We start from the raw sequence: 23,590 nt of genomic DNA, 5'->3' as shown, positions 1-23,590 counted from the left end.
TCGGGCAATTTGTGAGCCTGTGTTAGATGAGTGAATTCTTTTCGGATAGCCTTAAAAAAACATGACACCAACACATTTGTCAACTTTGAGTAGCTGGAAGCTTGCTGATATGATCATCAAATGGATGAGGTACTATGTCTCATTAACATAATAAAGACAAACCATTCCCAAATGGAATTTTGACCAGACGCAAAGGTTAGAATTTACAAACTCTTCAAGAATCTAAGAAGTACAGTCCTGCCTGTTGTCATTTTATTAGACAGGCCATATGTTTCTTTTCCTCTTACATTCTTTTAATAGTGCGATTTTTTTGTCATAGGAAGATATTTGGCTTCACTTTAATGCTCTGTTTGGCCTGCTTATAATTAAAGTGGGGTTTTTTTTTTGGTTGTTTGTTTAATTAGGCTATTCTGTTGAGTAGGGTCATCAAATAACTGAGAATAATGGGAAACTGGAATTCAAATCTAATCCTATTTTATCTCCTCTACTCTTACACTGAGTTATATTGCATTTTGCTCTTGAGTGGAACCCAACTGTAGGCTGATTATTGATATTTAGCAACAATATCCACTCGTCTTAGACACAAATACAGCAAGTTTTTTGGACTCTGAAATTTTTTTTTGCTTTTCCTTTCAAGGTTTAGACTTCGAATCTACTTAAGAAAAGGTTGTGTCTCCTGATTTCATTTTAAGACTATTACATTACTAATTTATAAAATTACTAAGCCTATTATTCTCACTTCTCTTCACTATTTCCTGAAATAATATGATCCTCGTTGCTGGAAGAGATGCATTATTTTTTATATCTGCCTTTTTGCTTACTGTGAATACTGTAACCATAGGAAATGTACCTTCTCCGAATGCACCTTTAAAGCGGGTGTTAGCCTATACAGGCTGTTTTAGTCGAATGCAGACCATCAAGGAAATTCACGAATATCTATCTCAGAGGCTGCGCATCAAAGAAGAAGATATGCGGCTGTGGTTATACAACAGTGAGGTAAGTGAGAGACATCTCAGAGTCATGCCCTGTACTGATCAGGTGTTGAATCCATGTCTCATGAATAATGGGGTTTTATCTACTGTAATTATGGTAAGAACCATACTTTTGTCTATTATTTCATTAAAACCTCTAACTTCTGGATTACTGTATGTAGGCATATCACCTAAGACCCATAATAACAATTGGTCATCAAGGACAGTACAGCTTTATAAAGATTTTTATTATATTCTAAGGTAAAATAAATAGTTTTCTTTCTAAATAGATTTTATTTTAGATTTGTTTTCAGATAACTTGGGCCCACGTTTAAAAAAATTTTTTAACAAATTTCAAACTATACAATGACAAATTCTTCCATTGTCTTCAGAGGCAGTACTATTAAATTCCTAATATATACTATCACTGATCTAGTCTGCTGATAAGGGTTATACTCTTGGATTAGATTGATCACAGGAGTAATTTTAACCAGTTCTATCTTCAGTTCTCTCTTCTTTCTTGTGTTCTTTGTTTCCTTTACCCACCACTGTGTCAGTGTGGCGTAGTGGTTAAGACCAGAGCTCCTAGCACACTGCCAGGATTCCAATCTTGACCCTGATACTTAGGAGCTCTTTAAACCAGGGAAAGTCATTTAACTTCTTCCCTTGGTTTCTTCTTGGATAAAATGAGGGAAATAATAGTTTCTATTTCAACATATTTGTGAGAATGAAGTATATTAATTTTGTAATCACTTTAGATAAGATAAATATAACCAAAAGGTTATACTTCTGCATGGCATTCTCAATTCTTAGTATGTGATAAAGTTTTATTCAGCATATTTACTGAATTTGATACTTAACTCTACAGAAAATTTTTTCCTGCAAGTTCTTCATAAAATTTATATCTCAATTTTGATTTGATAAGTGATTAATAGCTTTTGTTGAGGGTCAAAGAATATATCTGTTTGAGGTGTATAGATTGTCTTTACCTCATTTTGTTACGTAAATTGTGAGTAAGGTCCCAGTTTTCTGAGACATAAGTTATATTTCTGCAAAAAAATGTTTTTAATCAATTGATTTTTGTTTTAAGTGTGCTGATCAAAGTTACACAGACAGTTCTCCCTCCTTACAGAATTACCTGACTCTTTTGGATGATGAGGATCATCGGTTGGAATATTTAAAAATCCAGGATGAGCAGCATTTGGTAATTGAAGGTACAAACTGGAAATGTGCTTACATTAAACTTTCACTGATTAACCATTATCTTCTACACTCATACATAGTTTTGTTTTATTTTGTTCTTGAGTGTTGCCCAGCTGTGGGCAACTAGGTATCAGTGCTGATTATTGGTTTTTGCCAGCATCAGTAATCAAGGCAATTATTTGGTCATGTTGCTCATCATGTTGATTACTCCTGTGTCCTATTTAGACTGTCTTTAAAAGAGTTTTATGTTGTTTTTTAATATATATATATACTTAAATTTTTTTCTTTTTTTTTTTAATTTTAACAATTTATTGGGGCTCATACAATTCTTTTCACAGTTCATGCATATACATACATCAATTGTATAAAGCACATCTGTACAGTCTTTGCCCTAATCATTTTTTTTCTCTTTTCTTCTTTTACATTTTATTAGGGACTCATACAACTCTTACCACAATCCATACATATACATACATCAATTGTATAAAGCACATCCATACATTCCCTGCCCCAATCATTCTCAAGGCATTTGCTCTCCACTTAAGCTTAAATTTTTTTCTATCATGAATAATATAACATGTTGTCTTAATAACATGTCTACATTCATTAGCTTCCCAGGAGCAGAACAGTGGGTAAAATCATGTATGCACTTACGCGTTTCTTTTCAAACTGCCTCTGAGTTTAAGGAGACCAACTTATTACAAAATTAGTGAGTCTTTTCCTATCAAGATTCATGTAAACATTACTAATTACCTTTGTATTCAGATAAATCTGTATTTCTGACAGTGGATACAATTTTAAAAAGAATTGTTGTACTTGTAATGTTTGAAATTTGGAGCCCCCAATAAGATGATTTATTAAAATGAAAATAAAAAACAAATTTAAGGGGAAAAAATTTAAGAAATGTTATGATGATTCTTTATTTCTAGTGAGCATTCAGTGTACTTTAAGTCGGTAGTTCTAATCAAGTGATTAAAGTCTCAGAATGGTATCAGAGCCCATTTACTAATATAAACTTAAAGTTTCTAAAACTTTTATTCTCCCTCTCTTTTTTTTTTAAACATTTTATTAGGGGCTCATACAACTCTTATCACAATCCATACATATACATACATCAATTGTATAAAGCACATCTGTATATTCTTTGCCCTAATCATTTTCTTTTTTTTCACTCTTTTCTTTTTTTACATTTTATTAGGGGCTCATACAACTCTTATCACAATCCACACATATACACACATCAATTGTATAAAGCACATCCGCACATTCCCTGCCCCAATCATTCTCAAAGCATTTGCTCTCCACTTAAGCCCTTTGCATCTCCCTCTCTTTTAACAGAAGCACTTGAGTAGGTGTTAATTGGGTGGATAGGAATTAATACATTCCTCTCTCTGTCCTAGTTCGCAACAAAGATATGAGTTGGCCTGAGGAGATGTCCTTTATAGCAAATAGTAGTAAAATTGACAGACACAAGGGTAAGTCTCCAGTGTATGATTTTCAGTAATGTATTATTTTTCATTTTATTTTGTGTTTCTATCAATTATTCAAGTGTTACCATCTTTTTTCATTCAAAAATAATTAGCCATGCCCCCCCTTTTAATCAGAATTGATGTTGATAAACCTAAAGATTTGAATCAGTGACTTAGAAAATCAGTTTCTTTTAACTTTTTAATTTAACATATTTTTAAAATAGAACACTAACATAGAAGAATTACTTGAATCCTAAATATTTTCGCAGTTCCAGTGATTCAGTGCAGCTTTGAGATTACAAATACCCTTGCATTGTCAAGTCATTATCAAGGGATACCCCCCATGGAAGCCTTCTCTGGCATTACAAGACCAGAGGGAAAGATTAGCCCCACTTAAAGAACTGAAATCATCATAAAAATCACTGTGTTGACTACAAGTAACTTGATTTGGTTTTGTTTGTTTTTAAGTAACTTGGTTTTAAGGCAGTATTACTGTAGCTAGGCTTCATTCCTCATGTTGTTTATTCCAGTTCCCACCGAAAAGGGAGCCACAGGTCTGAGTAACCTGGGAAACACATGCTTCATGAACTCAAGCATCCAGTGTGTCAGCAACACGCAGCCACTGACACAGTATTTTATCTCAGGGAGACATCTGTATGAACTCAACAGGTAACTGCTTTACTATTGGCCTCTTACCCTTCTTTGACCTTGGAATGAGTGGAGTGTCACCTAACTCCTCTTTCTTCACCCTGGGGGAGAGAAATCTTTTCTAATTTTATTTTCCAGCCTTCTTTGCTATGAAATGAGGGCCAATTTTATTTTGATGTGATAAAATAGATGGTAGTTCTTTCTCTGCCTGCTTGATTGTGGTTTATGATAATCTTTAACAATAAATTTTCCTTTCAAACTTGTAGAATAAACCCCATTGGCATGAAGGGGCATATGGCTAAGTGCTATGGGGATTTAGTACAGGAACTTTGGAGTGGGACTCAGAAGAATGTTGCTCCATTAAAGCTTCGGGTAAGAAGATTACAATAATATAAAAGTATTTAATTCCTAAAAAGTTGTTCAAGTAATCACATTTCACTGCATGATTTCTAATTTTTTAATTTTAGTTGGATTAATATTTTTGGATCCTTTACCAAGAGTAGACCAAACTCAGATATTTTTGCTTGTTTAGATATATGCAATGTAATGGATAAGAAGTGTCATTTATTTTACTAATTTACCAATGATCCTAATTATATGTGTTGGGAGACCTTTGTTAGTAATTTACTGTTGGAGTTTAATAATTCCCCCAAAATCTTTGATATTACTAAGATAATTAGTTCTTCTGTAGGTTCTGTTAAAAAGGCAGCAGAAGAAAGAATGTAATTAATGAATACAATATTTACATCATTACCATATGTAGTAGATTTTAGTTCAGTAGAGATTATTTTTGTTAAAATCAAGCAAAAGCTTATTTTAAGTTAAAATTTAATCATAGTAGCTAGCAATTTGACACTTGACCACTTGTTAGGTGAATAGTCTAATTTCTGTAATATGCATCAACTCATTTAGCCCTCTAAATAGTACTATAGTATAGAACAGTACTATTATTTGCATTTTACAGCTCAAGAAGCTAAAGCACAAGGATTAGGGAGCGTGGCTAGGGTTATATGCTAGTCAGCAACTTCTTACACTTTAAACACTAGGTTTTTCTACCTGTAATAATAAAAGTTAACATATAAAAAGGATCAGATAAGTTAGCTATTAAGGAAAATACTACATTTGATAAGAAATCTTACTTGTAACCAAATTCTATTTTTATTCATGATTTATGTCTTAAATAATATTTGTTATCCTGTAGAATTTCCTTTTTTGCTTACATGATATCAAACTGTTAGCATTGGCCAAACTTTTTTGTCGTTATGAGATTAAGGTTAGAAAGATTTCATAATCATGCAAAATATATTTGCTGAAATTGAAGCAGGCTACATACTACCACTCTTTATATTGCTTTTATTTTTTAATTTTTTTGTTGTAAATTAGGTCAAGGTTTAGAGAACGGATCTTCATCTTCAACTATTCATACACATTTTGTTTCAAGGCATGCATTGCAGTCCCCTCAGCGAACCATCGTTTATCCCACTTCTGCCTGTGTTCCCGTTTCCATTACTACTCCTTTCCTAACCCTCTGAGCTTTCTCCTGAGTACTCTAATACGGTGTTTGCTTTCTTTAAATGTCTCTTCTTGAATTATGGAACATGTTCATTCCAAATTTTCTGGCTAAAGAATAATGATTTCGATTCCTCCTATTTCTAGTGGACCATAGCAAAGTATGCTCCCAGATTTAATGGGTTCCAGCAGCAAGACTCCCAAGAACTTCTGGCTTTTCTCTTGGATGGTCTTCATGAAGATCTTAACCGAGTCCATGAGAAGCCATATGTGGAGCTGAAGGACAGTGATGGCCGACCAGACTGGGAAGTAGCTGCAGAGGTTTGTCATTTTTGAGTTTCCACTGTAAGCAGTAGATTGATTTTTCTAGCGACAGTGAATATAACAGTGCTCCTGTGATCAGACTGTTATTGTGAATGTGAAGGTATTTATATCCTCCTACTTCAGTTTTGTTCAGTAATGCCAAAACAAAAATACCTTTAATGAAAATTCTGAAATGTTGTCATTTCACATTGTAAACTTTATTGGAGGGCATGCAGGGAGCCAGTGTAACTTCCAGAGTGCCCATAATTCCTAAAATAATGCTGGGATGCATTTTATAGACAAAGACCTTTTCTATTCATCATTGTTACCATGGGGGTAAAAAAGAAGAAGAAATAGGGCTTTTATGTTCAAATATTAATAGCTGCTATATGAGGAAGCTTTAAAACGTTCATAGAAACAATGACATTAAAAGATACTGTCATTTTCCCATGGCCTTTTTGAAACGCCCTCATTTGGAACAGAACTAATCCTAGGACTGCCACAAAAACTGCAGCGTTTTGTTCCATTGGGCCTTAGGGGTCACTGTGAGTCTGGAGGAGGGGCTCCTCAGTGGCAGCTAGCAGCAACTGTCCAGAAAGACTCACATTCTACTTTAGAAGTAGTTTTCTATTATATCTCAGTAGACAATACACTTTAAATAACACATCTGATAACAAAATACAATCGGGGCCATGAGGGTGGGGGAGGACGGGAGGGAAAACAAGAAGAGCTGAATCCAAGGGCTCAATGGAAAGTAAATGTCTAGAAAAGAACGATGGAATATATGTACGAATATGTCGGATACAATTGATGTATGGTTTGTAACAAGAGGTGTAAGAGCCTGCAATAAAATGATAAATAAATGAATGGCACATCTGAATTATAAATTTGTAGGCAAAAATTACATATTTTAGTGGCACTGAATTATACATGTAGAAGTTCAGAAATTGGAGAATGCTTTGTTATTTATATTTTTGCCACAATTAGAAAAATAATTGCTTAAATAATAATGAGTACAAGGAGGAAAAAAATGTTCTAGACTTGATTCTGGTGATAATTTTACAACTCTTCTTGATGATTGAATTATTGTTGTATGACACAGGGATGAAGTGAAAATAGAACTTAAAAGTTTATATTTTAGAAAAAATAAAGATTATATTCTTAACATTTATATTAATATGCTTAAGCCATTGAATTGTATTGTATGTGAACTATCAATAAAACTGTTAATAAATATCCAATATACTTAACCAGGTTCTTTGAATTTGTGTAGAAATGCTTATGATTTATATTTTTTGAAGTGGGGAAACATTCTCCAATCTTCTTTCCTGATAGGCCTGGGACAACCATCTGAGAAGGAATAGATCGATTGTTGTGGATTTGTTCCACGGACAGCTAAGATCCCAAGTCAAATGCAAGACATGTGGGCATATAAGTGTACGATTTGACCCTTTCAATTTCCTGTCTTTACCACTCCCAATGGACAGTTATATGCACTTAGAAATAACAGGTGGGTCACAGAGCTCTGAAACAGTAATTGACTTTGTTGACTTCTACTTTACTCTAGCAACTTCAGTTATATATATGTATGTACAGTGAGTTCTTAAGAAAAATCATATTCAACATGTTGCAATCTAGCAATCTAATTTCAAGCGCGGCTTGAAGTCTAAAGGATTAGGTTGCTCAATTCTCTACCTGACAAAATTATTCACTCCAAGGTTCAGTAGACGAGAACTGGCATTTTACCCTTTGACCTAACTCCTTTTCTGTAATACAAAGAAAATAGGAAGTGATTAAAATTTAATATCTAAGGAGAAAACACCCCAGATATAGACATAAGTGTTCTTGAAGTTTTAAAACATGGGCCCATTTCTGTACCCACTGATTCCTCTTTAAGTCAGAAGCGTTCTTTAAAACCTTGCAGTATTACTGCTCATTAAGAAAATGTATTAGGTAAACAAGCAGCCAGCTAGCTGAGAAGCAACAAAACCCACATGGAAGAAGGACACCAGCCTGTGTGATCACAAGGAGTCGAAGGAATCAAGTATCAGGCATCAAGGGGAAAAAAAAAATCATGTCACTGTGAATGAGGGGGAGTACAGATTGGGGAACCAAAGCCTGTCTGTGGGCAACTGGACATCCCCTTACAGAAGGGTCGTGGGGAAGAGATGAGCCAGTCAAGGTTCAGCATAGCAACGATGAAACATACAACTTTCCTCTAGTTTTTAAATGCTTTCTCCCCCCCACACACACACTATCATGATCCCAGTTCTACCTTACAAATCTGGCTGGACCGAAGGATGTACACTGGTACAGATAGGAATGGGAAACATAGGAGAATCCAGGACAGATAAACCCCTCAGAACCAGTGGCGGGAGTGGCGATACCAGGAGTGTGGGCTAGAAAGGGGGAACCGATTACAAGGATCTACATATAACCTCCTCTCTGGGGGATGACAACAGAAAAGTAGATGAAGAGAGACATCAGGCAGTGTAAGATATGACAAAATAATAATTTATTAATTATGAAGGGTTCATGAGCAAGGGAAAAGTGGAGAGGGAGGGAGAAAATGAGCTGATACCAAGGGCTCAAGTAGAAGAAATGTTTTGAGAATGATGATGGCAACAAATGTGCTGGGCACAATGGATGTGTGTATGGATTGTGAGAAGTGTTGTATGAGCCCCCAATAAAATGATTTTTTTAAGTATTAAAACCACAGTGAGTCACCTTTCGTACCAACTAGGCTGACTATAAGTTTTTTTTAATGAAAAATAAGATGTGGAGGAATAGGGACACTTGTCCATTGCTTGTCAGAATCAAAATGATACAGTCTTTCTGGAAAACACTTGCTGTAGTAATTACTCCAAAAGTTAAAAATTAATTACCATATGGCTCAGCAATTCCATGCCCACGTGCACAGCCAAAATACAAGAAAAGTGAAAGCATGTCCACCCATAAATGTGTAGCAGTTAAAAGTGGAAACAGCCCAAATGCCCATCAGCAGGTTACTAGATATACAAATTGTGGTATATGTGGGTACAATGAAATAGTTTTACTCAGCCAGAAAAAAGGAATGGAGTTCTGATACAATTTAAATGAACCTTACAAACATTATGCTAAGTGAAAGAAGTCAGATACAAAACGTCATATGACCCCTTTCAGAAGAAATATCCAAAATTGGCCACTCCATGCAGACAGCATATTAGTGGTTTCTAGAGAATAGGAGGAAAGTGGTATTGATTACTTAATGGTTGATTGATTACTTTTATACTTGAATATAAAGTAAAAAGTTCTAAAGCTAGAAAAAGAGTAGTGGCTGTATAACATTCAGAATATACTAAATACATCTGAATTGTACACTTTGGTTAATTATGTGCTTAAATACTCAACACACATTTCACCTAAATTTTAAAAAAATACTTGCCAAGCCACTCACATTTCTTTATCGGATGACATAAGGGAAAATGATTTTACTCAGTCATCTTTTCAATCACCATCTGTAGAAGCATTTACATACCAGATAAAAATTCAGTGAAATATATCTAGTCAATGGCTTTCATTCAGACCAGCATTTTACTGATAAAAGCTCTTTCTCTTCACAGTTATTAAGCTAGATGGTACAACCCCTGTACGATATGGTCTAAGACTGAATATGGATGAAAAGTACACAGGTTTAAAGAAGCAGCTGAGCGATCTCTGTGGACTTAAATCAGAACAGATCCTTCTTGCAGAAGTACATAGCTCCAACATAAAGGTAATTCTGAGGACTCCAGGAAAGCCTGATTCTGTCCTTAGAAGATCATCCCTTTAATGCTTGAAGCATTTGTAGAATTACTTGTTTTAAATGGAGCTAATAAAATATAATAAAAATTGAACAAAAAAGACGTACCAAGTGTACCAGGCCAGAAATTTCAGTTGTCTACTAGAATAAAGGTGGTATTTTTTAATTAGGGAAATTCCTAAGCCCACGGCTGCTTGTATGGAATAACTTAGTTGTGTCAGTCCAGGATGGCTTTTCCCCAAGGACTGCTGCTGCTGCTGCTCTTGAGAGCCGTCAGTGTTACTGTTATAGTAGAATTCTTTCTAGATATTGTCTGTAGTTGTGAATATGTTTTTTAAGTATTTATTTTCATGTGTGAATATTATATATACTTTTGGACACACTAAGAAATTAATGAATAAAAACAAATCCACATGAATATTCTAATAATAGCCTACCCTAAACTGACCTCTAACCTTTAGTGTTTATGTATATTTGTTTGAAGTTTCTGAAAAAAATTTCCGTCATGTAGGTGTTTTTCTATTTTTTTTTTGTTTCTTTTTGTTTTTCATATAAAATATAAAGGCAAAGTCTCTGAGGGTTATGAAAGTAGAAGACAAAAATATATACTATTCACTTGCTTCGGATGGAAAGGGATCATGCAGATTTGGGGGGTGAACAATGAGATTATTTTTCAGTTATTTTTGTCAACCATTTATCTTTTAGGTATTTGAGCAAAAACTATTCAATCATTTTGTTTCTTTTACTGAGCGGCTAAACCATTTGCCCCAAATAACTATTTTCTCTGACACATCCCTTCCATCTTATCCTCTTTTTTTACAGAACTTCCCTCAGGACAACCAAAAAGTCCGACTCTCAGTGAGTGGATTTTTGTGTGCATTTGAGGTTCCCATCCCTGGATCTCCTGTTTCAGCATCTAGTCCAGTTCAGACAGGTAAGATAGAACAAAAGCTGCTGCTTATAGTCTCACATTTGTTTAAGCTAAGGATATTAGAGCAAAAGAATCCTGGAGCTAGAAGGAACCTTAATGATGATTCGGCTCAAGTTTATCATTGTATACATAGGAACTTAGGCTCTAAAGAACCTAAATGACTATTAGGTGCCTTGTTATTAAATAAACTTTGACTGGGATACAGATTTCTGAATTAAATCTTGTCTAAAACAGGGTTATAGATGGTACGAAGGGAACGTGATATCAGAAAACATAAGCCTAAATAAAGCTAAACAAATTTGTTTATCTAATATTGCATATATTTGATACACTAATTAAATTAGTGTTTCAGGTTTTAATATCCTTTCTTTTGATTCCTCTTCCTACTGCTGATAATTACCATATATACTCATATATATGCCTATTTTTCGGCACATTTTTATGTAGTTTTGTGGTTAAATTGAGTGCTTCAGCTGATATCCAAGGTGGCTTATACTCAAGTATATACGGTAAGTGTATTCCCAACTGTAGAGGTTTTCTTTAGAGAATGAGTTTCTAGATAGTCAACCATCTCTTACATTCTTCAGAGGCTCCGCTCATTGATACTTTGTTAGTAGGACTAATGGTAGGTTGGTGGATGATCTTCTATTGCTTTTTATTTATAGTAACACTGTCCAATAGAACATTAATGATGGAAATTTTCCATAATTTATACTGCCAAATATGGTAGTCACTAGTAACTCTGGCTATTTATTGAGCTCTTGAAATGTGGCTAGTGAGGCTGAGGAAATGATTTTTAAGTTTAATTTCTTTTTAATTTAGAAAGCAACATCAAGCTCAAAGCTGCCATATTTTACAGAGCTGGTTTAAGGGAATGGAGGAAAAATAATGGAGTAGAGAAAGGACAGAAAGAGGGCGAACAGGGAAGTTGATAGCATTGATGATTGTATAGCTCCACTTGATGGAATTGAACAACAGAACTGTATGGGAAGGGAAGGGATATATTGGAATGAGTGAAATATGTCAATTAAAAGTAGAACTCTTCAGATGTCCCAACATGGTACTGATAGAGGTTTTTGCAGAATTCTGCTTGCAGTTTCCAGCAAACATTCTTGGTTTTTGTCCTTGTTTAGTATGAATTGAGGTAAACCTGAAATTAAAATCTTTGAGTTGAGCTAGAATTATTATTTTAACCTTAATTTCTGCCTACCTTGTATGGTCTGGAACTCCACTTGGTAAAAAAGTCAAGATACAGGTACCACAAGTACTTATGGTGCTGTATTTATCTTTGAATGTATAGATTTTTCCTCTTCCCCATCTACAAATGGAATGTTTGCCCTAACCACCAATGGAGACCTGCCTCGACCGATATTCATCCCCAACGGAATGCCAAACACTGTTGTGCCATGTGGAACTGAGAAGAAGCTCGCAAATGGAATGGCGAATGGTCACATGTCACCTCTTCCTGACAGCCCCTTTACAGGCTACATCATTGCAGTCCACCGCAAAATGGTTAGTTACACGTAAGCGAAGTTACTGCCGGTCTTGCCGGTCTCTTTTGTGAGGTAGTCTTATTCTGTCTTCCAACATCTTCATTGGATTTAAATTCACGTGATTATTAATTATAATTTGGTAATATAAGTGGTTGCAGTTGGTTTTAGTATCACACATGATGACCTGTGTATGAAGTATGATGCTTGTAATAAAATGCTTATAATAAAACAACCAGTGATCTAGCAGGGAAGCAACAAAGCCCACTTGGAAGAAGCACACCAGCCTGTGATCATGAAGTGTTGACGGGAAGGGGTATCAGAAGTTCAAAATGCGCAACCAAATCATTGAGAAAGAGAGAGACCCAAAGTCCACCTGCAAGATCATTGGAAAGGCCCTCTCAGAAGGGTCACATGGAACAGATGATCAATCCAGGGTGTGGTATGACACTTATGAACCACATAACTACTCATTCTTTTAAGATATCTTCCCATCACTATTAAGGTCTTAATGTGTTTTACCTCATTAATCATGTTAGATTTGCATATGTTCATTTGTATATTTAAGATCTCTGGTACATGGTAATCAAGATAGATGACCCTTAAGAGATAGTGGCAGTAGTAATGGTTCCCTGGGGGCACAGGAAGTGAGGGGAGGGGTGCGGAAGGGGGTGGGAAGAGGAGCTGTTAACATTGATGATTGTATAACCCCACCCAATGGGATTGAACAACAGAATTATATGTGTATATGTACTGAAGCAGTGAGCACCAGAATTGTATATGAATGGACATACTGGAATGTGTAAGATATAGCAATAAAATTACTATTAAAAAAAGATTATAGCTTTGAAAGCCCTATGGAGCAGTTGTGCTCTGTCACAAGGGGTCGCTATGAGTTGACACAACTTCACAAGATGTAACAGCAACATATGTGTGTATAAACATGTATATCTTCTTTGCCATGTAAGTAAATGTAGGTGCCTATGGAGAAGGTACTTTTTAGGACACAAGAATGTTCTTGGACATTGGACAGTAAGATATGACAAAATAATAATTTATAAATTATCAAGGGTTCATGAGGGAGAGGAGAACAGGGAGGGAGAGGAGCTGATGCCAGTGACTTAAGTGGAGAGCACTTTGAGAATGATGAGGGCAATGAATGTACAAATGTGCTTTACACAATTAATGTATGTATGGATTGTGATAAAGAGTTGTATGAGCCCCTAATAAATGATTTTTTTAAAAGAATACAAAAATACTGACAAATAGACAACATCATGATTAAAATAAAGAATGTTCTTGAACAAGATAAACTGCATAATTCCTGTGCGTAATCTAGACATACAAATAGCTAGTCTATTAAAGACTGTTGGTTTATTTATTTTTAATAAGGGGAGAGATGAGATCCCTATCAGTGGACAATTGTTAAATAATCATATGTAATAGGAAGTGGGTCGAGTGGAACTAGCACTGGGCTAGGCACTGCGCAGCCAGGGGTATAGCTCTAATCTGCCACTAAATAGCTGATTGTGCTCTTTAAGCGTCAGTTTCCTAATTTTATAAACTAAGAAAGTTGGGCTCCTAGATAATAGTTAACATTCATTAGTCACTCCTCCCACTGTTCAAAAGTTATCTGCAGTTTTCTGTTCTAAGGGGCAGCAGGTTATAATTTTCAGTGGTAATTAAAGCCAAGTAAATATCACAACCTTAAGCAGCACAGATCTACCAAGCTTGGCTATCTCTTTTTCCTTTTCAAGGTGGTTTTTTTGAGGGGTTTTTGTTATCATTTTATTGGGAACTCGTACAACTCTTATCACAATCCGTACACTTATCCATTGGGTCAAGCACTTTTGTACATTTGTTTCCCTCATCATTCTCAAAACATTTGCTTTCTACTTGAGCCCTTGGTATCAGCTCCTCCTTTTTTCCCCTTGCTCCCCCCTCCCCCATGAACCCTTGATAATTTATAAATTACTATTATTTCGTCATATCTTACACCATCCGACATCTCCCTGTACCCACTTCTCCACTGTCCAACCCCCAGGGAGGAGGTTATATGTAGATCCTTATAATCTGTTGCCCCTTTCTCCCTCACCTTCCCTCCACCCTCCGGCATCGCCACTGGCCCTGAGGGGTTCTTCTGTCCTGAATTCTCTATGTTTCCAGTTCCTATCTGGACCAGTGTACATCCTCTGGTCCAGCCAGATTTGTAAGGTAGAATTGGGATCATGATAGTGGGGGGCAGGAAGCATTCAAGAACTAGAGGAAAATTGTATGTTTCATCATTGCTACACTGCACCCTGACTGGCTCAGCTCCTCCCCACAGCCCTTCTGTAAGGGGATGTTCAATTGCCCACAGATGGGCCCTGGATCCCCACTCCACACTCCCCCTCATTCACAATGCTATAATTTGGGGGGGGGTCTTTGATGCCTGATACCTGATCCCTTCAACGCCTTGTGATCTCACACGCTGGTGTGCTTCTTCCATGTGGCCTTTGTTGTTTATCAGTTAGATGGCCACTTGTTTATAGCCTATAGGACCCCAGACTCTATCTCTTTTGATAGCCAGGCACCATCAGCTTTCTTCACCACATTTGCTTACGCACCACCACTTTGTCTTCAGCAATCGTGTTGGTATAGGCTGCTGTGCTTCTTCCATGTGGGCTTTGTTGGTTCTCAGCTTGATGGCTACCTGTTTATTTTCAAGCCTTTAAAACCCCAGATGCTATATCTTTTTATAGCCGGGCACCATCACCTTTCTTCACCACATTTCCTGTGCACCACATTTCCCTCATTGTCTTCATCGAACATACCAGAAAGGTGAGCATCTCAGACTGCCGAATTGTTAGAACAAAGTGTTCTTGTGTTGAGGGAATACTTGAGTAGGGGCCCACTATCTACCAGTTTCCTTAATACTAAACCTATAAATATATGTTCATAATAGATCCATTTCCCCCTTGTTGTATATAAATATATTTACATCTGTATATGCCTGTATTTAGATTTCTGTAAGTGCCCTTTGCCTCCTAGTTATTTCTTCTATTTCTTTGTACTTTCCTCTTGTCCCACTATCATGTTTAGCCTTCATTTTGAGTTTCAGGAATTCCTCTCGGTTACTGTCCTTGATCCAGCCCCTGCCAGACCTCCTACACCCTCCTTGCCACTGATTTTGGATCGCTTGTTGTTCCCTTGTCCCTGGGTTTGTTAACACCCACTTCCTTTCCCCAACATCCCCCTCTCCCTTGTCCCCCTGGAACTGTCATCTCGTTGTTCTCTCTTCTGGATTATTTAACCCGCCTATCCCTTCCAGGTAGACATTCAGTGACAACAACATGCACAAGACCAAGTACAACAAAGCAACAATAGAAAATAAAACAATGGCTACAACAACAACAAAAAACCCTATAAATAGTTCAGAGTCTATTTGTTGTCCTTTTTTAGTGTTTTCCAGTCGATTCTGATGGGGTGCCATCATGGCCCCACATCTATCCCTGGGGGCCTTCATTGCTATCCTCCACCCCCACCCTCGCTCTGCTGCATGCCCCCAGCAGTGTAGTGGGCTCAGGGCAGGCACAATTCCTGCTGTGTGTCTCTAGTGTTGTTCCCCCATGGTGCTATGGGTCAGTGAGGAAAGCTGTGTCCCTTGGTGGAACCGACCCTGTAATTGTCTCTGTGCATTGCTGCTCTGAGCAGAAACATTGTCCTCAGGGCTTGGTGAGCCAGTTGTGCTTCACTCTTTTTTTTATTGCTCTTTCCCCCTTGTTGGCTCCTGTGTGCTCTGATCAGACAAGTCCCTCTACTTGAGCTGTAGCTTCAGTGCTGTCCTCTGAAGTGAATTCTTCTGGTAGGGAGGATGGTGCTGTCCACTTAGTTAGTAATGGGGCTGGCCCCTTCCTTTTTAAGTTCTGCTTGCTTTTTATTTTATTTACTTTGCCTCTTATTTCTTACCTTATTTTGTCAGTGAATTTTTCTCTGTGTGTACATTTTTTTAATTAGCCCAATTTGCTTTATTACAATTTTGCAGTAAAATGTATTCTTTCTTGCTTATTTAAAAACAGATGAAGTAAGATTAGGAAGGCTACTGGATACAAGATCAATATGCAAAAACCAAATAGCATTAATGATATAACTACAACAAGACAAATGAAATTGTGAAAAAGGGATTGTATTCATTTATAGGATTTGGTATTAGCTTCAGTCACAGAAATTTATTTTCTCGCACTTCTTGAGACTAGAAGTTCAAGGTGTTGGCAGAGCTATGCTCCTTCTAAAGGCTCTAGCGAGGGGGAAATGTTTCCTTTCCTCTTCAGCATCTGGTGGCTCCAAATACTCTTTGACTTGAGGCTGAGTAACACCAATCTGCACAGTCTTCTTTCTCTCTACCTTTCGGTTATCTGGACACTTCTGGTTGGATTTAGGATTCACCTAGATAATCCAGGATGGCCTCATCTTGGAATCCCTGATGTAATTGTGTCTGCAAAGAATCTTTTACCAAATAAAGACATATTCACAGGCTTTGGGGATAGGATGTGGACATCTTTTTAGGGCCCACAATTTTATCATAGTAGCAAAAAATCGTGTATCTAAGATTAAACTTGGCAACAAGGAAACAATGGTAGAAATTAAAGAAGACTCAGATATTTTGAAAACTAGACCATGCTCGTACATTAGAAGATTCAATATTTTAAAGACAATGATTCTCTGTAGATCTATAGATTTAATGACGGTTCCAATAAAAAGGCCAATCATGCATGAGTGGATGCGAGTATGTAACTTGATAAGCTGATTCTATTACATGAAAGTACCAAGCACCAAAAATAGATTACTCTTACATCAAGGCATTTGGAATATGCAAATATACCAAGTTGTATCGTATCAAGCTATAGTTTTTACAATTATAGATACTTATGTCACAGTAGACAGAGACCAGTAAAATAAAATTAAAATCATAGAAATAAGTATGAGCACTTGATTTATATTAAAAATAGTATTTTCGAACAGTGAGGATAGGTAACCTCAGTAGATGATGCTGCAGTAATTGAATATCTGTATGAAACTTGACATCTTCTCTTGCCATAGAAAAAGCAGTCATAGATGAAAAGCCCCTGTTAGATAATTAAAATGAATGTATTTGTGACTTCAGCTAAAGGAAAGACTGCCTAAATTGTCTTGGAAGGCACCAATTATGAAGGAAAAGATTGATAAATTGGACTTCATTTAAAATTAAAACTTATTTCATCAAAATGAAGTATTATCAGAGTGAAGAGGAAATTCATAGAGTAGAAGATTTTTGTTGCTCATACAACCACAAAAAGAGCTGAATCCAGAAAATATGAAGAATTTCTGTAAGTCATTAAGGAAAAAACAAACAATTCGGTGCCTAGTACTCAAATAGGCACTTCACAGAAAGACGTTTCCCATCACCCTAACCTGTGAGAAAGAGGGCAGCTTTGCGTGCTGGGCTGTTAACTGAAAGGTGCTTCCGATCACCAGCTGCTCTGCAGGAGAAGGTTGTGGCGGTCTGCGTCTGTAAAGACTGCAGCCTTGCAGCCTGCCCCACGGGGTTGTTAGAGTATCAACTCAGCAACAGTGGCCTGTTTTTAGTTTAAGATACCAGTATAAAAACTGAAAATAACAAATAGCACAGTATAGCATTAAGTACACTGATAGTAGTGTGGGGAAAGGATTATGGAGCATCAGAAACTCTGTAGCTGATGAGACTATAATGGGAAGATAGTTTTCTAGCAAAAGGTAAGCATTTTCACTTGTGAATGTTCACCCAACAGATAACATGCACCAGGACTGTAAAAGAACTTTCCTAGCAGCATTATCTGTAATAGCCCAAAACTGAAAATATAAGTGACTCTTTATGATAGAAAGGATAAAGCATGATTGGGGCAGGGAATGTATGGATGTGCTTTATACAATTGATGTATGTATATGTATGGATTGTGGTAAGAGCTGTTGGAGTCCCTAATAAAATGTAAAAGAAGAAAAGAGAAAAAAATGATTAGGAAAAAAAAAAAGGATAAAGCAATAATTATATTCATGTAATAGGCTATTATAAAGCAATGAAAATTAATGAAATTATAGTTAACACTTGAATTTAATCTCATAATATTGAGGATGCAGGCACAAAATAAAACATTAAAGTATATGATGTTTTATAAACTGGACACAGGTATTTACAATAGGATATAAAACTACAACTAACAGCAAGAAATGTTATAACAGTTACCTCTGAGAGTTTAGGAGACTTTACGACTGGGAAGAAGCTATTGGAAGACTTCTAAGAGTTCTGGCAATATTCTGTATTTTTTTGTGTGTGTTTTTTTCAAATACTTTTATTGGGGGCTCTTATATCTCTTATCATAATCCATACATTCATCCAGTGTGTCAAGCACATTTGCACATATGCTGCCATCATCATTTTCAAAGCATTCTCTTCCCATTTGAGCCCCTGATATCACCTCCCCATTTCTTCCTCCTCTCTCCCCACCCACCCTCCCTCACGAACCCTTGATAAGTTATAGATTGTTATTTCCATATCTTGCATCCTCCATTGCCCCTCACCCACTTTTCCATTGTTTGTCCCCCTTGGAGAAGGCTCTAGGTTTATCCTTGTGATCGATTCCCTGTTTCTTGAGCTGAGTAATAATTATTTGCCTTATGATAATTCTTTGATGAATAATCTCCCTGATTATTAGTAACTGAATGAATAAATTCAGTTACTGATGAATTAGTAACTCGTGGCTTAATGTAAGTTTCTGATCGTATATATAGGCAGTGCTCTATATACCAGGTTCAAGCCAAGATAGTGTGAGATGAAACTTAGAGGACCAAAGAATACATCTGTGATTTAGAATTATACTTAAGCACAGGTCCAATTGATCTCATCAACTGAAATAATTGTGAGAGTCATGCATTTCTCCATCTTTCTTACCAGTGATTAGCACACTCAAGTGAACTTTTGAAATCTTTATTAGAAAACAACTTCAGTTATTATGTACATGAAATATCATATTGTATATAAGTACTCTGCCAGCATTATAGACAGAATTTTCTAATTATTGAACCATAAAACCATATTGCTAGCCTGAATTCTCACTTTCTAACCATTCACCAATTTCCAGTTTTCTTCATAATCTAGCCAGTTGCATTTGAGAATGCATAAAATTTATTTTGCCATCTGTCCCAAGTTGTAGTGTAGTGAATTATTTGATATGGCTCTTCTAGCTGTAGTCTTTGTAACTTCCACAAAAGAATGGTGTGGGATCATACAAAGAAAGGTGTTTGATAATCTGATGGCGGTGGGGGTTTAATCCATGGAACAGGAATGAGTGGGTCTCACACCATCAAGAAAGAAGAGCGGAAATGGAGCAAGTCTTTTGGAACCAGAAAGCTGTGACTCGAAAGGAACAGTAGAGGGAGTAGTCGCAACAGCAGAACGAAGAGCCAGAGTACAAGACCCAGTGGTAGCCTTCTTGGCCTGTGGAATAACTAGAACTGAATGCCTTGAGGCCGGAGGCTAATTTCGAGTGGAGTGGTAACCCATGGAGCTGGAGCTCATTCTCTTTGAGCTGAGGCTTATGGTGGAATGGAGTGGAGTGTCATTTGGGCATTTATCATCAACACTAAAGGAGCTTTGTAACATTGCCCCAGCGGAGCAGTGGCCAGGAAACCATATGGCTGAGAGACCTTGGAACAGAGAGATAGGTGCTTGTGGGCATAGCTGAGAAAGTGTTGTCCTGACTGAATAACTGCATTTTGAGCCTATCTGACCCTAAATTGTAACCTTTTTTCTTTTTTTTTTAATTTTAACAATTTATTGGGGCTCATACAATTCTTTTCACAGTTCATATATATACATACATCAATTGTATAAAGCACATCTGTACAGTCTTTGCCCTAATCATTTTTTTCTCTTTTCAATTGTAACCTTTAAACTTACTGAATAAACTGCACAATCCTGAATGTGGCCTGTGAATTCTCTGTGGCCATTGCAATGAATTATCAAGCCCAGCAGAGAAGTAAAGCGAGCCATCGAGAGACAATTGGTTTCAGATTGTTGACGGTTCGAGGAGGGAGGAGGCAGGGCTGACCTCCACTTCATAGGAATCAATTATGGGCTGGTTAAATTTGAGTCTCCTTCCTGCTGTGAAGTCAGAAGAGGCCAGACGCTACGCCCACACCATTTTTACACAACCCAACTTCCTTTCCCCATTATTTTCTGTGAAAGGCAACATCATTCTATGCCAAAGACTAAACACAGAATGTTCTTAATTTTTTTCCCTTTTCTTAAAAAACCCAGTATATTCAGTATATCACTATACTCTTTAATTTCTTCTTTCAAAATACTGCTTGAATTCCTAATTTCTTCATTTTCATTGTTACCTTTTTGTTTTTAACTTTTTATTTTGAATTATGTGCAAGTTTACAGAATAGATTATGTTTCACATTCACCAATTCATGCACATTTAGTTTCAACTTGTCCGTTGCATTCCCTCAGTACACCATCACTTAGTCAACTCTCTCCCTGTGGTTCCTGTTTCTAGTCGTCCTCCTTTCCTACCTATCTTAGTAACTCTTAACTTTGTGACTGGGTAAAGCTGCCTTTAGATCTTAAATAGATTATTCCATTACAATGGTAGGCTCCATTCCAGACCTGACACCAAGGACCATAGTTTCAGGGGGCACCTATCTACTCAACCAATAAGTTTGTCTCTTTTATGATTCCCCCCCATTTTTCTCCCATTTTCTCCAGGACCTTCCAATGTGATCCTTTTCAGGGCACTTGGTGGTGGTCACTGGACATCATCTAGTTCTGGTGTCAGGACTGTGAAGATTGATGTTTGCATGCTTCATTAGTCCATTGAATTGTTTCCCTGTGGCTTTCCATTTCATTCATTCTCCTTTCCTCTAGAAGGGGTAAGACCAATGAGTGCATTTTAGATGGCTGCTCACAAGATTTTAAGTTCCCAGTCATTACTTACTAAGTAGCATATAAGACTGTGACCCTGATTCCCCTGGCCCAGCAACACATTCCTTCAAGGAATTTGGTTTCTATGTTATCAAAACTTTGACTCTGTGTGCTCCACCACGTTCATGGTTATATTTGCAGCAAAATTTAAATATATATATATATGCATATATCCTCTGTCAAATCTACATATATTTGTGAGCTTACTTCAACCTCCCTATTGCCTGTTCTTCCTGCATGTCTAAGTGTCTACTCAGATCACCATTATTGCAGGATTATGATTTATGTAAAGGCCTCTATTGCCTTTAATTCTTGCAAATCTCCCAATGTCTTGCCCCACCTCCATCATCATCAGACCCGTCAAACCTCTGTTTCCGTTACTTTGAGAGCATTTTATTTTCCTTCCTCTTATTTCTGCAAAGTAAAAGCAAGGCAATATGGGTAAAATGTTCAGAGAGGTAAAGAGAGAAACAGTGTATTCATACAACAGTTAAATGACAAGTCAGTTTCAAGAAAGAAAAACAATGATTACATGGGTCAGAGAAATTGAAAAAAATGAAAACTGATTAACTTTGACATTGTCGTCAAGTAAAGAAATAGCACACAAATTTGGTATATTTAGGTCGTTTTCTCGGGTGTGAGAAAAGAAAATCCCTGATGAGGTAGACTTGAAAGCATCCTCCTTTGAGTAGGTATGGTCCACCTGACATTGAAGTTGTGCTGAAATGGGGTTTTAAAATCGTGTGTTGTTATGTGCCACCTAGTAGGTTAGTGTCATGGAGACACAACAAACTGAAACACTGCTCGGTCCTGTGCCCGCCTCACAATTGTTCCTCTGGAGCTCATAGATGGGTAATAGCAAACTCAAAATGGTTGAGAACATCTGAAACAATAAAGGATCTTTTAACATAGAAATCAACCATCCCTTGGGGGTGTTTATGCAAGTTTTATTTTACATTTCTAACTAATACATAAGACCAAACTTTTTACAGAAATGTCCAAGTATTTAGGAACTTTTTGCAGAGTCCTGACTCTCACCAACTTTTCTATTATTCTAAACTTTCATTTTGTGAAGCATCTATTTCCTAGCTAGTTTTTTGTAATATCTTTATATTAGAATGTCTTTATATTAAAGAATAACAGAAAAATCTCCTTAACATTCAGAGCCATTTTTCCCAAGCAAATATATTTTTTAATTTTAATCATTTTATTGAGGGCTTGTACATCTATCCATACATACATCCATTATGTCTTGCACATTTGTTGCCATCATCATTCTCAAACATCTGCTTTCCACTCAAGCCCCTGGCATCAGCTGCTCCCCGTAATAGTTAAATTTTTTGTTGTTGTGATTAGGTGTTGTCATATCAGTTCTGACACATAAACAACAAAACAAAACATTGCCTAGTTCTGTAACATCCTCAATTGTTGCGCTGATTGAGTCCATTGTTGACCCCATGGTGGCAAATCATCTCTTTTGCTGACCCTCAACTTTACCAACCGTAACGTTCTCCAAAGACTGGTCCCTCATACGTACATGAGATGAAGTCTTGAAGTCCTCATTTAAGGATGATTCTGGCTGTACTTCTTCCAAAATGGATTTGTTGTTCTGGTAGGCCCTGCTATGTCCCGTATTCTTCACCAGCACCGTAATTCAAAGGCATTGATTCTTTTTTGGTCTTACTTATTCATTGTCCACCTTTTGGATATATATGAACCAATTAAAAATACTACAGATCGAGTCAGACATACCTTAGTCCTCTAAACAATGTCTTTGCTTCTTACCACATTAAAGAGGTCTGGTGCCCCAGTTTTGCCTAGTGTGCTTGTTGTTTATATTCTGTTATTGCTTCTTCCTTGAATACTGACTGTGGACATGCTCAACAACTTCAGTCTTCTCCATTTGTCATGATCTAGCTTACTGATTCAGTGGGTAGAAATTTGGTTTTCTTTTTATTGGAGAGGAAATCCATACCAAAGGCTGTAGTCTTTGATCTTCATCAGTAAGTGCTTCGAGTCCTCTTCACTTGGAGCCAGCAAGATTGTGTCCTCCACATGTTAAAGGTGGTTAGTGACCCTGCCTCCAGTTCTGATGTTGCAGTCCAGTTCTTCTTCATACAGTCCACTCCTCAGATTATTTGCTCAGCATACTGACTGAATAGGTAATGATGAAAGGACACACAACCCTGATGCACATTTTTCCTGATTTTAACCCACACATTTTCCCCTTGTTTCATCCAAGCAGCTGCCTCTTGGTGTATATACAGGTTCCACATGAGCACAATTAAATATCCTGAAATTCCCA

At 36.9% G+C, this 23,590-nt stretch overlaps 1 protein-coding gene across 3 annotated transcripts in view; it reads left to right on the top strand.

The window, feature by feature from the left end:
• Positions 1-23,590, top strand: part of USP32 (ubiquitin specific peptidase 32) — a 201,818-nt gene that overhangs the window by 144,243 nt on the left and 33,985 nt on the right. For all 3 annotated transcript variants that reach the window (XM_075561475.1, XM_075561472.1, XM_075561473.1), the window contains exons 17-26: positions 842-996; positions 2,104-2,185; positions 3,575-3,649; positions 4,174-4,312; positions 4,558-4,663; positions 5,948-6,121; positions 7,439-7,613; positions 9,706-9,857; positions 10,707-10,818; positions 12,116-12,327. In XM_075561475.1, coding sequence (XP_075417590.1) covers positions 842-996; positions 2,104-2,185; positions 3,575-3,649; positions 4,174-4,312; positions 4,558-4,663; positions 5,948-6,121; positions 7,439-7,613; positions 9,706-9,857; positions 10,707-10,818; positions 12,116-12,327 — 1,382 coding nt within the window. The remainder of the gene's footprint in view (positions 1-841; positions 997-2,103; positions 2,186-3,574; positions 3,650-4,173; positions 4,313-4,557; positions 4,664-5,947; positions 6,122-7,438; positions 7,614-9,705; positions 9,858-10,706; positions 10,819-12,115; positions 12,328-23,590) is intronic.

Source organism: Tenrec ecaudatus, chromosome 10 (assembly GCF_050624435.1).
Source record: "Tenrec ecaudatus isolate mTenEca1 chromosome 10, mTenEca1.hap1, whole genome shotgun sequence".
Lineage (NCBI taxonomy): Eukaryota > Metazoa > Chordata > Mammalia > Afrosoricida > Tenrecidae > Tenrec > Tenrec ecaudatus.
The sequence above is the reverse complement of the archived record's forward strand: the minus strand, read 5'-3'. Positions and strand labels throughout refer to the sequence as shown.